Source organism: Petaurus breviceps, unplaced genomic scaffold (genome assembly GCF_028583685.1).
Source record: "Petaurus breviceps papuanus isolate PSGF00001 unplaced genomic scaffold, PetGlider_PUasm1.0 138, whole genome shotgun sequence".
NCBI classification, from domain to species: Eukaryota; Metazoa; Chordata; class Mammalia; order Diprotodontia; family Petauridae; genus Petaurus; species Petaurus breviceps.
The window spans coordinates 23,523,352-23,538,283 of NW_027185694.1; the positions used below are offsets into that span (position 1 = coordinate 23,523,352).

Here is a 14,932-nt window from a genome sequence, read left to right on the forward strand (position 1 = left end):
ACACTGACAATGAAACAAGAGGCTCACAACAAGGAAATGGAAAAATGCCAGCGGCTGATTTTTAATATCGCTCATTAGTCAATATGTAGATTTTAGAACATAATTACATATAAGGAAAAAAGATTTTAATGCCTATAGGAGTCATTAATGCATTGTAAAAAATAAATACTATGTTTTTACCTGAGACAGCAGCACACAGATGGATTCTTAAGGCATCTGAGTGGGTTAGATGCTTGACACATTGAACCTAAGAACCTAAATGTGCCATTTGTTCTCACACCAGGTGGTTTGCAGTATTTTAATTCTTTGTTCTATAACATGACTGATAACACCAAGGAATCAGGGCTAGATTCTTGTTTAGACAACCTCAGTTGCATCTGGTACTTTAATTTTCCCCAATCCACAGATATCTCCAGGGACTTAAGACTCACATTTTGCTTTACATTAAGAACCAGGGTCAATCAGCTAGAAATCTATTTTTAAAAAAAAATGATGCTAGCACCATTGAATTATTGGAAAATCCAATAACACTTGTGTAAAAATAAAAGAGACAAACACCCAAAGAGATCAGTGAAACCATCCTTGGGCTCTTAGAGCCTGGTGACAGAAACTCAAGTTACATAATACATGGAAGTGTTTACAAAATCACTTATATGAAGACTAGATTGAATAGGTTTTGGGGAGGGAGGGTGGGAGAGACTAGAGTTTCTAACCTCCTTGGTTAAAATTCCAAGGTACATAAAATGTAAAAATCTCTTGTCCCATGCAACTAGAAATCCACCTTTTAACCTGGTTTCTATTTTTATCTGATAGCCCCTTTGCCTCAATATAGCTCTAATACTTGATCCAGGAACAGTGTTGCAGTTTGTTTTTCTTAGTGAGCAGTTGGAATGATGGGCTTTATTAGGATTTCTTCTGTCAACTTCAGCAGCCTTTGATTTTCACGGTGTTATTACTCATTCAGCAGAAATTGCATGCTGGACACACTGTTTTTCTACCACTTAATGTTAAATCCAGAGCTCATCTTTTCTACAGCATGATACTGTGTATGCAATGTTTTCCCAGCTTCTTTGGAGTCCTCCCCTCTAAGCCACTGTTCATATAATTCCTTAATTTCTGGGCTTGTTTCAGGCATTACAGTCCTAACCATCTCATACAGCTTTTCAACTTGCTGGAGAAGGTCCTTACTGGATATAGCTTCTGCTTTGATCTGACCACCACCATTTAAACAGCCTAAATGCAAAAGAAAAACTCATGAATTTGGAGTGAGATGTTCAATTTTAAAGACACCAGAGAAAGCAATTATAGCAACTGAAAAGGTATTCAGAACTAAAGGTATGGGCTTGATGTTACAGGATGAAATAAAGATATGGGGAGAAAGATGGTGAAATAAAATACCAAAATTATCAAGGACTGATTTAGAATGGCCATCACTCTACTCCTTCACCTTATTTCCCCCCTTAAAGCACAAAACATAGAAAAAACCTCAATTCTGTTCTTCTGGGATTCTGGAAGGGTCAGGAGAAACACCACTGGCTTATTTCAACACTCTGGGAAGTAGGATCAGGAGTATTTTGCTACTGCCCCCTACTGGTCACTGTGAAAGGCACAATCCTACCAACTAAAGTCAGACTTCACTGTTCCCTTCCTTAATCCCTACCTTACCCAAAGTTAATTTCTGCAAATTTATACCTTTATATAAGAAATAATTAGGTCTTGGAGGGGCCAGTACAGTTGCTATGCTAGCCAGTTTGAGGTAAAACTTAATCTTTTACCTGATGGACAGGCCATGACTTCCACATAGTGATATGGAGACTTTCTTCTCTTGAGTTTCTGCACTAAATTCTGAATGTTTCTGAATCCATATGCCAATGCAAAGTGAAGCAGAACTGTACCATCCTTTTCTAGCGTTACTTCTTGGAAATCTTTGTTTCTGAGATGAAAAAGGAGAAAAATGTAAGAAACTTTGTGATCAGTTATGTTTACACAATGAACATTCCATTTTCTGTACAGATTGGGGAATAGGGACTTGGCAGATTTAGAAGGAAATTTGGCAACCTGTGGCTTTTCAAATGAAGTACAAACTACCAAGTCTGGGATTGTACCCTATAACATTTATGTTCTATGGTATTAGCAGATGTGGACTGAGCAGAAAACTGAGACCCAGGAAGGAAAGGCAACAAAGATTAGCCCTGCTTTGTATTGAAGGAGAAGGTAACAAAGTAATTGTCAAGAGTCTTCATCCCCTCTATTGGCAACAAGCTGTGACAAACGACAAAGTGAACCTTGAAGAAAAGGAAAGGAGAGGGCATGCCAATTTTGGTCACTGTCTTCTCAAATGATCACCAAACTCCTGGGGAAAGCGGCCTACGTTTATTGTCTCCACTTCACTTCTTCTCACTCAGGTTTCAGTTCCTATCAATTTGGCTTCTCACCTCAGCATTGAATTGGAACTGCTCTCCCCAGTTACCAATGATCTAACTGACAAATTTGACGGGCTCTTCTCAATCCTCATCCTTCTTTTCTGCAGCATTTAATACTGCTGACCACCCTTCTCGCACCTCTCTGGTTTTTTAAATACCACTCTCTTGGTTCTGACAGTGTCTGACCACATGACATAGTCTACCTACTTGAGGGTGTCCTAGGTTCTGTCCTCTTTTCTCTTTAACGTTCTCTCTTGATGACCTCATCAGTTGCTAAGGGTTCACTTGTCTCTATGTAGAAAACGCGAAGATCTATATATCCAGCCCTGATCTCTTTCCTCAACTTCAGTACTCTACCACCAACTGCCACTTGGACATTTCAAATTGAATGTCCTCCAGGCATCTTAAACTCAAAATGTCCAAAACAACTCAAAGTCTTTCTCCCAAACCTACCAATCTTTTGAATTTCCCTCTCTGTTGAGAGCCCTAGTAGTCTTCCAGTCACCCAGGTTCCCAGGGTCATCTCTGATTCTTCACTCTTGCCCATCCTAAAAATCCAATCAATTGTCAAATCTTGGCGGTTCTATCTGCATGGCATTTTCACCCCACCCCCTCCACTCACATGGTTACCATCTAGTCTCAGGCCTTCATTACCTCTCAACTGAAGGACTATCCCCCCACCCCCACCAACCCGGCTCCAATCTGTCCTCTATTTAGCTGCCAAAGTTAGGCATATTAGAGCATAGGTCAGATCATGACAGTCCTCTCAGCCCCATTATTCAACCAACTCTAGTGGTTCCCTCTTACCTCTAGAATCAAATGTAAATTCTTCTATTAGTCATGAAAAACCATTCACAACCTGATTCTGGCCTATTTTTCCTATATTTTCCTTATTACACATGATTTGCAAACTCTTTGATTTAGTCAAACTGACCTCAGAATTTGCTGTTTCTCACACATAGCACCCACTCTCCCATCTTTGTAAGGCTGTGCCTCCTCTGGGTTAGCTCCTGGAATCTCTAGTTTCCTTCAAAGCTCAGTTAAAAAGTCCCTCCTCCATCAGGCGTTTCCCAATCTCTCCCTACTTCCTGCATCTCCTCATTAAATTACCTGATATTTAGTTTGCCTTCACTTGGGTGTGTCTAAGCTGTGTATGTCTCCTATAGTTTTAGCTCTCTGAGGACAGGTACCATTTGCACTTGGATTTACCCAGTGGAGATGTGTACTTGTGTACTAACTGTTGTCAGCTAATTAACACATTCAATTATCCAGGTTCTCTTTTCTACACAGTAGTTGAAAAGCCTTACTTCAGGGGTTTGTAGGTGATTCCATCCACTTGGATTCCAAAGAGTTCTTGAGCAGCATATCGGAATATGTGCTCTAGATAACCACCAGAACCACCTCCCTGGTGGCCAAGGAGTTCCTCTCCAGTAGCACAGCTAAACCTGGGGGAGAGAGGACACAAGAGAGCGTGATCAGCTCTATGGCACGCATGCAGTCATAAGTCTATGTGCCTGCTCATGGATGGATAAGGATCTCTATTTGGGCAGAGAATCCATCTACTGGTAACAAGGAAAAGGTTTTTCTCGGCCGACCTGCTGCTCCATTCCTTCCAGGGCGGCTTCAGTGGAAAGAAATAGCTCCTAGTGGTCTGACAGCAGAATTATGGCCCTGGGCTTCTGATCCTGCAGAATCTATGTGGCAGATAGGTGCAGTGCTTAAGGAAAGTCCTAAACACAGGCTCATCTGTTGACAATGGAATTTTTGCCCTAGCAACAGTGAACACATAGCATAAAGGACATTCATAAATGGCAAGAGTAAGTTTCTGGGGAAATTCATTATAGGACACATTGGAAGCACAAAAGCCTTTTTGTGTCTAATGAACTGGGTGAACAAATATACTGCACTTTAATACTAAGATCTGGGAATGGCTCAGTCGGATCATTACCCTTTTATCACATTATGCAGGGAGATAGGCATATGTGCACTGGTGCAAGAAATGAAGTAAGGCTTTCCCTTGGTTCATCATGTTACATTCAGGCCATTCAACTTTAGCAGCCCACTGAGGCCTATGGGGCAGGGCTCACTGCACACGGTACTACTGTGCTTGGGTACCAAATCAACAGCCCCATTTCCATATCAAGTCCTGCATGGATAGGTTTCCATGTACTCTGTCCCACTCTCCTGTGGAATGAGATAAAAAAGTACAATTTGATCCAACGAGTCTGTACTGACAGTGCCAAACAAAATGACCAAGGTACCTGATATTAGGATTTCTAAATGCTTGTGAAATTGAAGTTATTAAGGTTGGCCCCAGAAAAGAGTTCAGAACATGAACCTCCCTTCTTTAATTACGGGTGTGGAATGTTGCATGTACCATTAGACATGATGGAGGTGCTGGTTAGATTTGCTGAGCTGTTTTTCTCCCTCTTTTTTATTCTTTGTCACAAGGGATAGCTGACTGGATAGGGGCATATTAAAAAATGAGGATGATATAAAAATAAAAGATACCAGTAAAATATATTTTTAAAAAAGTGGTCTACCATATCAGGCAAGGAGAAATGAATTCAGACTTCACTGACTTTATTAATCCCATGAATGTCTTTAGGAGACTGCAAGCTGGTGAAAAATGGTTTCATTTTGGTAGTTTTGATGCTTGCTTGCAAAACTGAAAAAAGTGCTTTGAGTGGTCACCCTATGTGTGAATTCATCACTTGACAGCAGCTGCCACTGGTAGAGTGTTTTAAGGTTTGCAAAGCATTGTCCTCATATTATCCTAAAATAGGTAGTGTAAGAAATATCTCCATTTGACAGATGAAGTAAGTGAGGTTCAGAGAGGCTGGGTGATTTTCCTAGGGTCACATAGCTGCTGTTAGAGCTGAGACTCAAGTCTTCTGGCTTTATCTATTTCCCCACTATTTACTAATTCCATGCTGCCTCTCATAAGAGTATCTTTAAGAAGGAATAAGGCCTTGAAGTCACTTATAATTTGTTCCTTATCCTTAAATCAGTTCCACAGAAACTTCAGAGCATATTAAGAACAATTTTGGGGGGCAGCTAGGCGGCGCAGTGAATAGAACATTGTCCCTGGAGTCAGGATGACCTGAGTTCAAATCCAACTTCAGACACTTAACACTTACTAGCTGTGTGACCTTGTGCAAGTCACTTAACCCCAACTACCCTGCCCTCCTCCCTTCCAAAAAAAAAAAAAAAAATAAACCAGCTTCATTTAAAAAAAAACAAACAAAATTTTTTGCTAAAGACACGCCAAGCCAATTCCATGCTTCATAGCCACATGGATATAATTTAATTTCATTTGTTTATAGGTATACTAGCCTCCATTTAGGTCTCTGGCCTACATAGTAGAAACAACAAATTCAGTGTGGAGTATAACAGTGGATTTGTACAGGGGTCAGTTGGAAAGCTGTCACTGTGGAATAGCTGTGCAGAAACCAAGGCTTTCCTTCTCCTTGGTCAGTGCTGAGGCTTCTGTGGTCTTCTGCAGATTAACATATTCATTTAGGAAGAACTATGAAGGGCAACATTTTGCCTGGGAATCTGCATCAGAGCTTCTATTTTTAACTCCCTCGCTCTTGTTTACAGGAACTGAGATTTCTTAGTAAACACTTCGGTGTGTGCAGCATCACGTCCTGCTGGGCTCTACCGGGAGAGCTACCAGGAGTGACCTCATCAGAGAACCAGAGCAGACCCAACCTAATCACACCAAGAGCAACCCAGTACCCAGCAAGCCTGGAGAGCCCTGTTATCTTGTTCCGTGTGTGAAAATAATCCCAAGTCAAAGCAGGCTGTTTGTATTTGTTCCACAGCTGTCCTAGAAGATAGGCCTCAAGGCTTAAGAAAGTGAAGAGGCCAAAGTAAAAGGAACGGTCACCGTGGTAAGGTGAAATCAAGTCGATACCTCTGAGCAACTTTACCTGAGTGGCCTTATATGTTCACTGACAAAAGATCTGGGATCCCTACCTCACAAAGCTTGTCACCTCCTTAGAGTAAAAGAGATGACCGATGCTGAGGTCACAATTGTGTCACAAGTTGTGATACCACTGATCTGTTCCAATCTACTCCATCAGCACTCCATTATTCACAATGGTGCCTTTGGCCCAGGAGATCTTTGGCTGAGCTAGGTGAGGGCTTAGCTTCGAAAAGGATGTGTATCAACATCTGCACATTTTCCTGGGCTCCAAAGTCAAATACAACTGATATTCCTGGCACTTACTGTAGCTAGAAGTTAAGAAATGCTTGTTGATTGACTGATTTGGGGATTATTTGTAGTTTAATATTAACTGTGACTTCAGTGGATGCTCTATGTAATGGTGCATATTATAATTATAGCCCATTCATGCTTGTTCATCCTGTGGACACCCTTATCCATGTGATCCCCTAGCTCCTAGTGTAATCCCGGGATCCACCCACCCTGGTGCAGGCCTAACATTGCATGGATACCAATGGAATGCACAGGCTGTTCATCCCTTGCTCTTTCTTTGTGCCTGGTCCATCTCTTTTTCTCCGATAACATCTTTTATGCTACTTCTCCCAAACAATTCTTCATTTTAAATGTACTGTATCCTACGTATATTCACCACGTGCCTCCCCATTGCCCTTTAGGTGACCCTCAACTTTAATTCTCTGGAAGTGTTGCATTTCACAATTAACAGCTATACAGCATCACCTGAAGAATATTAATGTTAAAAGGATAAGCCTGTTTCAGGTTGGAGTCATTAAGAACAGTGAACAACTAATTTTTTTTCAACTGATTTCTTAAAAGCAAAGCAACTCAATCCTTTTTCCTTCTTCTATTCTACTCTGGACCAAGCTGTCTATCTGCAGCATCTATTCAAGGCATATGTATTGATGAATCAGCTTTATCTGCAAATCGAAGTCTGGACAACAGACATTCTTTACCTACTTGTATTTTTTCTGTTTGATGAGAAATGATAATAGATCTCATTTAAAAGGCTAATATATGGAGCTTAATGAAAATTCACCATCTATAAGGAATTCTCATTGGACTCTAGATTAGAATCCTTAAATGAGAACATCAAATATAGTTGGCAAGCATATCACTCTATTTTATGCTTTGCTTGATATTCATAAGGGTTGAACAAAGTTATCTTTGTTGTTACATCTTTCAGGGAATCTTATATGATTTTGACATAAATAGAATACACCTTATTGGAGGAAAACCTTCAAGGTAGTGTTTTGCTCTACCAAATCAAATTTTTTTCATAGTCAACAATAAATACAGTGAGATCTTGTATTCTCTCAACTTTCATTCAACTCTATGACTATATATTTGCTTTTTGGAGGAAGGCAGGGCAATTGGGGTTAAGTGACTTGCCCAAGGTCACATGGCTAGTAAGTGTTAAGTGTCTGAGGCCGGATTTCAACTCAGGTCTTCCTGACTCCAGGGCCAGTGCTCTATTCACTACGCCACTTAGCCGTCCCTATTCTATGACTATAAATGTGGTTTCTTGTAAAATATTGTGAAAGCTTGCTGATTCCCCCCCAAAAACCATCAAAAAGGATGCCTTCAATACATATGTAGATTATTCTCTAAAAAATTTTATTGGCATGGGGATGTAAAGTCAGCATATGGACTAGCATTGGTAATCTTTTGGTTGCCCTTTCAAAAACATAACAACAAGTTATAAGATTTTTTTCCCTAAGAATTCTTCCCCCTTTTTATAATTTGAGAATCAACCCTAATGTCTTCAAAATTGCCTCACTTCCACCATGGACCTCCTCTGTAAAACTTGGAGTCCAAGAGCTCTTATTGTTATAAAGTTTTATCCAAACCTGTCAGTGGTCTGACTCCACTGGACTGACTGATACCTAAACAGGCTCACCACTGACAGCTGATTTAGGAATGACCTCCAGCATGGAGTTGTTTCTTATCCATCCAGGTATGATTGGTTCCATGTTGTTTGTGATGTAATTCGGTGCTCATGGCAGGAATGTCTTCTTAGTCCATTCATTAAGAAGCATCCACGATATAGGTATGAGGCTTCTGGGTGGACTTCACTTGACTTCTTTGACCTTTTGTTTCTAATCCTGATCTATATTTTCAACCTTTGCACTGAAATCACCAAGAATCAACTGGATCAGGTTCTAGTCCTAGTTTTTCCACTAGCTGTGCGACATTTAGTAAGTTAATACAGATTTAACTTGGAGGGTCTTATCATCAAGTTCTTTGTAGAATTTCTCTACCTCCTTACATGACAGATGTTGGCTCATAAGTTGCAGTGATCTTTATGGCTCTTTTTCCCCCAAGAACTTATCAGGAGGACTGTAATAAGAAATGACCCAATACTCTCTGAAATATTTCTCTTTATCTGAATCTGGAAAAAGAACTCGTGAGCCATCACAAGTTACAAACAAATGCAGCCATTTAGCTGCAATTTCCTTTCGTCTTCTTGTTTGCTTTAGACTGGGAATCATATTCAGTGTTAAGATTCAGTCCTTCCAGTAGCAGGTCTGCTTGCTGATCACTGGTTATAAGCCTCACATTCAGTTAATTGTCAGGGTCAGAATGCTATGTGATTGTTAGCATCCTCTGCTCTCTTTTCTGACACCACTGTCTTTGCAGAAGAAGAAGGGAATAGTTGAGGGAGCTATACCTGGATAACTGGTTATTTTGTTTTTTCATTTGTTTCCTGGGTTGTCACAGACAGAGAATTATCACTAAGTGGCCAATACACTGGTGGTGAACCTGGTCCTCAGGGAGTGGACACTGCTGTTTAAAAGTTACTTGCAGCTTCTCCATCACTCTGCTGCTATAGCCTTTGAAAAACCAGGGTCACCCCTACACCACAATGAGGCATTGATACCATCTGTTATAATAATATAAGCTCACATTTCCATGGGGTATCATTACAATTACAGTGTACTTTCTTCACAATAACCTTGGGAAATACCTTTTATAATTACTTAACATTTATATAGCACTTTGTGTGCTAAACAGTTCTTTACCTATATAACATATTATTTTTTTTTGGAGGGGAGAAGGCAGGGCAATTGGGGTTAAGTGACTTGCCCAAAGTCACACAGCTAGTAAGTGTTAAGTGTTTGAGGCGAGATTTGAACTCAGATCCTCCTGACTCCAGGGCCAGTGCTCTATTCACTGTACCACCTAGCTGCCCCTATATCATTTTATTTGATCCTCACAATAATCCTGTGGGAAGTGCAGCAGAACCAGTAACATTCCCAACTTTGCAGATGAGGAAACCAAAATTAATTGGTGAAGTGACTTGCTTAAGGGCACAAGACCAATAAATATTAGAGATGGGATCTGGACCCAAGTCTTCTGGACTCTTAATTCCACAAGGTTTTCCTCTAATACAATGAAAAATAAGGGACTATGAGGCCCAATAACCTTCTCCCCCCCCCCAAAAAAAAAGAAAAATGTAATTAGGCTCTCACATTAATAGTTTGTAGATTTTGATTATGAAAATATCTAGACTGGTTATTTCACTTAAATACCAAGTCGAAACCCTGCCTCCTACTTCATGATGATAAAGTTTTAAACAACAAAAACAGGTGTGAGTCTTAGTGATTTAGGCCCAAACGCCATCTCTCGGGTAGAATTCTGCAAGCCCTCAATAAAAATATTTCCAAACAGATTATCCTGCTACTCTTCTTTCTCCTTAAAGAGGAACCCAAATTGATGAAAGTTTTTTACCCCCCCCCCCAATACACAATTAATTCTCTGATTGGTGCAGCTAAATATCAGCCCTGATTTGAGCAGGTCAGAAAGGGAATAGAAGGAACCTTAGAGGTCATCAAGCAAAGCCTGTGTCCTCACTGACATGGGGAAACCAAGGCCCAGGGAGAGGAGACTAAAGGTCTGTGAAGGTCAAAGACTTGATGGCAGAAGCAGAAAGAGAATCCAGGTCTCTGGGCCCAGAGTCTAGGCCTTTCCCCTACTAGGCAGCTCTGCTGTGTTGCTTCTGAATGCACACGGACACAGAGAGGAGTCCAAATTCAACTTTGTCTCTGCTCCCAAGCTATCTAGTATCACTGATTAAATAGGAGGCAAGGCTACAAACCCATTTTCTGTGCACTTAAAAAGAAATGGGCTTAGTCTAATGTGGTACATTTACAGCTGATACTAATTTAGAGCAGCAAAACATGTAATTTAGAAGTTATTCAAAGTCTTTTGAGCCCCATCTCTGTTTGTATGGATGGCGTCCAGCCAACGGTGCTGCTTTTCACTTTAAGCATTTAAATCACTGCTCATCTGTTTTTCACATTTGAGAGCTCCTGCTTTTTTTACTAAATTGAAAACAAATGATACACAAAAAGGGGCAGGCTGAAATGATGACTTTATCAGTGTATTTAGGATTCCAATACACTCAGGAAATGACTGACTTAACGGAATGGCCTGGGAGGGGAGAAGGACTGTGTTATTTATCACTGCATAGTCTGTTCTAGGGAATTAAGCATCTGGACAAAAAAAGGGACATTCAAAAGTAGACTCACATTTCCTGTAACTTTTTCCTCATCAGTTAATGGGCCTGGGGTCACAATTAAATTTACCTTATCGAGAGATACTGAGGAAAACAGAAGATGTTGTATAGAAATAAAAGACAGAAGGGCACTTAAGCCAGGGGGCTCTATTTTGCACATCCAGAACAAGGGATCAATTAATCAAAAGCATTTACGCCAGGCCCTGTGTTAAGTGCAAAGCATGAAACAATCCCTATTTCAAAGGGACTTAGATTTTATGGCAGTAAATGCCTACTGGTCTGTCAGGAGGCACCATGTAGTGGAAAGAAAACTGGCCCAGGAATCAGGAGAAGTGGGTTCCAGGTCTGGTTTTGCCACTATCTAGCTGGGTGACCTTGAGTAAGTCATTTGTCTTTGTCAAAGGGCTGAACTTCATGTCACCCTAAAGTCCTTCCTTATCCTAGCCTTCTATGAAGCCATGAACCAGTTGAAGAATGGCCAGTGCCAAAACTAACTTCAACTTCTGATTTGCTCAGCTTTAGACAATTAACCACCCTAGACATACTCCAAAATAAAGTTCCTTATTTCTAATATGTGCCATAACAGCTCCTAGAGTCCACACTTTGACAGTGAGCAAGAGCACTCAGTGATGTTTCTCATGCTTGCTCTGTTCTCCAGCAGATATAATGAAGACACTTTAGCAAATGGGCAACCAAAATACTTGTGCTTACTCAGCATCCAAAGGGGCTGGATCCACATCTGACAAAGAGACTCCCTCTTGTTCCAGTAGCCTTAATATTTCCCCTAGAACAGAACCACAACGTAGATTCTTTTTTTATTTGGCATGTCAATAAAAATCTTGAGTCATCTAGTTGAAATAAATTTTACAAAAGACATTAAAAAACAACTGTTAGGGCTTGAGAGAATTGGGGGACACAGACACACTGTACAAGTCTGACATAATCAAAAGGACTGAAAAGCCTAGGCTGGGTAATAATGTGAGCTCACTAAAGATGCCTAAGTATTCTTATGGCCTAGTTCCTACAAGAACCCAGAGCTAGGATCGGAAGGAGTCGATAAGTCCTTTCTTGGCTAACCTAGTCAGATGTGACTCTATCCAACTTTAAAGTCCCCCAGAAAAGACTCACAGCTTCCCATTATAACTTGATACTTTAGTTAACAAACCCGAAGACATTTTTCCTTATCACCATCACTGACACCTCTACCTCCATAATTATCATAGAAAAAACTGTAAGTTTAAGCCTATGCCTATAAACCCTTCCAGGTGCAGTATAAATCAATTTCTTCCTGTTTTGTTCTCAGTGGAAATCGAGAACAGCTGATCAAGAATGACTGCCGTATCAGGACCAAGCAGAAAAGAAGCTCCTTGAGTGCAGAGGACATTTTTATTTGTATCCCCAGCACCGAGCACTGGGCCTTGCATGTAATAGGCACTTAATAAATGCCTGCTGGGGAGATGGCTGGATTATGAAGACTGATTAAGTTTTCTGCTTTCTAGGATCACACCCCAGGTTATTTAATCTCCCCCTGCCATTTTCTACTTTTTTAGGGATTTCTGAAATGCTCTCCAACTTTTCCCCATTTTCCAGCAGTCTGGATATGGACATGCCATCTAAGTGTTTGCAAGGGCTGAGTTGTGAGGGGGATATTCCACTATGTTCTGAGTGCTGTGCTTATGGTTTGTCCTGCTGATTCCTGTTCAGCTTGTGACATAATCCTCTTCTGTCATCAACTCTTCTCAAAATGGCATGCTTTGAACACTATTCTGGTTCTGTGGTGAGGCAAGAGCCAGTGCTTTCCCAACTCATAAAGAGGGAACAAAAATGCCCAGTTACACTCCAAGTGTTCAGTTGCTAAGTTCTTGAGAAACCTGGAAGTCCCCCAAATTCAGAGTTCAACTCTAAGGGAAAGGACCAATAGTGGTATTTCACATTCCACATAAATATGACATGAATAAGAAATTAATGGGAAAACCAAGTTATAGTGAGATTCCACTCAAAAGTAATAAAATAGCATTGTTTTCCTATATATCATGGGAAAGCAATGCTGAGAAAGGCCAGGCACCTAAGAGATGCTATTAGTCTAGCAACTAATACGAAACAACTGTAAAATCCTGTGAAAATATTAGATCTTTGAAGAAGTGCTGAGTATATTAAAATAATGTGACCCATACCTGTGGTAATTACACAGTCTACATCTCTAGTTTGGTACTCTTGGTTGAAAAAGTCCGGTCTTGATGCTTCTAACTTTTTGTCATAGCAGGGCATCACTGTTACATGGTAGATCTTGTCAGGGGTTAAATGCTACATTAAAAAATATGGAAAACATGGAATTGCTGCACTGATTACTATTCATAAAAATAATCTCACTACTACACAACAACAACTCATAATCCTATGGTGCTTTATGGTTTATAGGGCACTTTCCAGTGGCAAAGCTGAGATGTAAGCCCATGTTATCTGAGTCCTAGCCTAGCATTTTTATGAATACATGATATTGCTTCTCAAATATATTGAACGAGAGGGATTAGGTACATGTCATCAAGTGACCCCAAAATACAACGTATCCACCAACTTCTTGGAGGGCCAGGAAATAACTCTGATAGTCAAGGCCATCTGAAAGAGAGCTTTGCCAAATATTTTTTGTTTCTGTCAGTGGTTTGGTTTTTTTTTTTAAATGCATGCAGATGTCTTGAGTTAAATTTAGTAGAAGAAAATGAAACCATTCACAGATATTAAATCATTCACAGATAGTAAATCATGGAATTTGTAGTGCTTTCACATGTTCCCTAACAAAATCAATTTTAAATACGAAGAAAAAAAACACCCCATAGGACATCTATATATCTAAGGAGGAACTGTAGAAGTCAAGTAGGAAAAGAAAAATCACACTGGAAAAAAATTAATAAGATTGGAGAGAAAAATCCATTCATTTCTTAAGGAAAAAAAATAGCCTTTAGGTAAAATAACTGAATTGAATTGTGGAATTTTCATCTATCCCCAAAGGCTTACAGAGTATACTGCAAAGTATTTGATGCATTCCAGTTAGACTAAATGCCCCTTTTCTATAGAATCATAGACTGCCTAGAGCTGGAAAGGAGCTCAGTGATCAACCCTCCAATTTTATGGATGAGGGTCAATGTCACTTGTGTAGTCACATGGCTAGTCAGGGGAATGGCAGAGCTGGGGCTCAAGGTCAGATATGCTGCCTCTGAATCCAGTGTTTTTTTTTTCCATTATGCCATACTGGCTTTTCCCCCTTAGCTTTATCCCACTCTTTAGGAAGTATGAGGGCATCTATGTCTGTAAATGCAACCTATATTTTGGAAATGTGGCCCCTTATTAGATTAGCTTTGATTGCTCAATGGAGACCAACACTCAATAGTTATAAATTATTAAGAAGTTTGATAGAGAAAATTATAGAGTATGAGTACCCACATAATGTTGAGACCTAGAAAAAAATCCATGAGCTGAAGGGTAATGGGAGGATATGGACAAGTGTTAAACAGGATGAGAAGGTATGAATGGGTTTTGATTTGTACCATGGGAGAGAGTATCCACATCAACAGTAGCAGAATTCTACTGACGTGTACTCCAGAAGAGGTGGGACTCTGTCAATGTACTTCTTCCACCAGTGGGGACTGCATCCCCACCAAACCTCAGGAGATGGACTTCATGGGATGCCACAACTCAAAAATAGCCACATGATAGTCTGGCACAAAGTCTTTCTAAACTTGGTTGTGCTGGTCAGCAGACACATGACAGCAGACTTGCCACCAAGCCCACAGTCCAACCTGCCACACTCTAACCTGTCTGGTTACTCCTAGAAAGTGACCAAGTAGTGACAGGATCTAAGACAGAGCTGTCAGCACTGTCAGCTTCATATGGACAAGAGGAGTATTACCTGCTGCTGTGCAAAGTGATCCTTGATCAGGCTACCCATGACTTGCTGGGGAGATTTAGCTGTACTAATGTAAGGAATAATAAAACTTCCGTGGGTTTTCTCAGCATAACAGATCCAACCTG

At 40.3% G+C, this 14,932-nt stretch overlaps 2 protein-coding genes across 10 annotated transcripts in view; one reads left to right on the forward strand and one right to left on the reverse strand.

Annotated features, from left to right (window-relative positions):
• HAGHL (hydroxyacylglutathione hydrolase like) overlaps positions 1–13,234 on the forward strand; it is a 67,418-nt gene extending 54,184 nt beyond the window's left edge. The window contains exons 9-10 of one of the 3 annotated variants that reach the window (XR_011172471.1): positions 6,027–6,319; positions 12,210–12,375. Coding sequence is in view for 2 of the 3 variants with exons in the window: in XM_069108389.1 (XP_068964490.1) it covers positions 12,210–12,345 (136 nt within the window). In the remaining variant the exon portion in view is untranslated. Of the gene's footprint in view, positions 1–6,026; positions 6,792–12,209 lie in introns of those variants that run through there. The other 2 variants (XM_069108389.1, XM_069108403.1) reach the window with 2 other exon arrangements.
• The window catches only part of CIAO3 (cytosolic iron-sulfur assembly component 3), a 31,022-nt gene continuing 16,127 nt past the window's right edge, over positions 38–14,932 (reverse strand). For all 7 annotated transcript variants that reach the window (XM_069108271.1, XM_069108244.1, XM_069108236.1 and 4 more), the window contains 6 exons: positions 14,811–14,929; positions 13,081–13,210; positions 11,618–11,690; positions 3,731–3,868; positions 1,776–1,933; positions 38–1,233 (listed from right to left, as the gene is read on the reverse strand). In XM_069108271.1, coding sequence (XP_068964372.1) covers positions 995–1,233; positions 1,776–1,933; positions 3,731–3,868; positions 11,618–11,690; positions 13,081–13,210; positions 14,811–14,929 — 857 coding nt within the window. In that variant the 3' untranslated portion in view covers positions 38–994. The remainder of the gene's footprint in view (positions 1,234–1,775; positions 1,934–3,730; positions 3,869–11,617; positions 11,691–13,080; positions 13,211–14,810; positions 14,930–14,932) is intronic.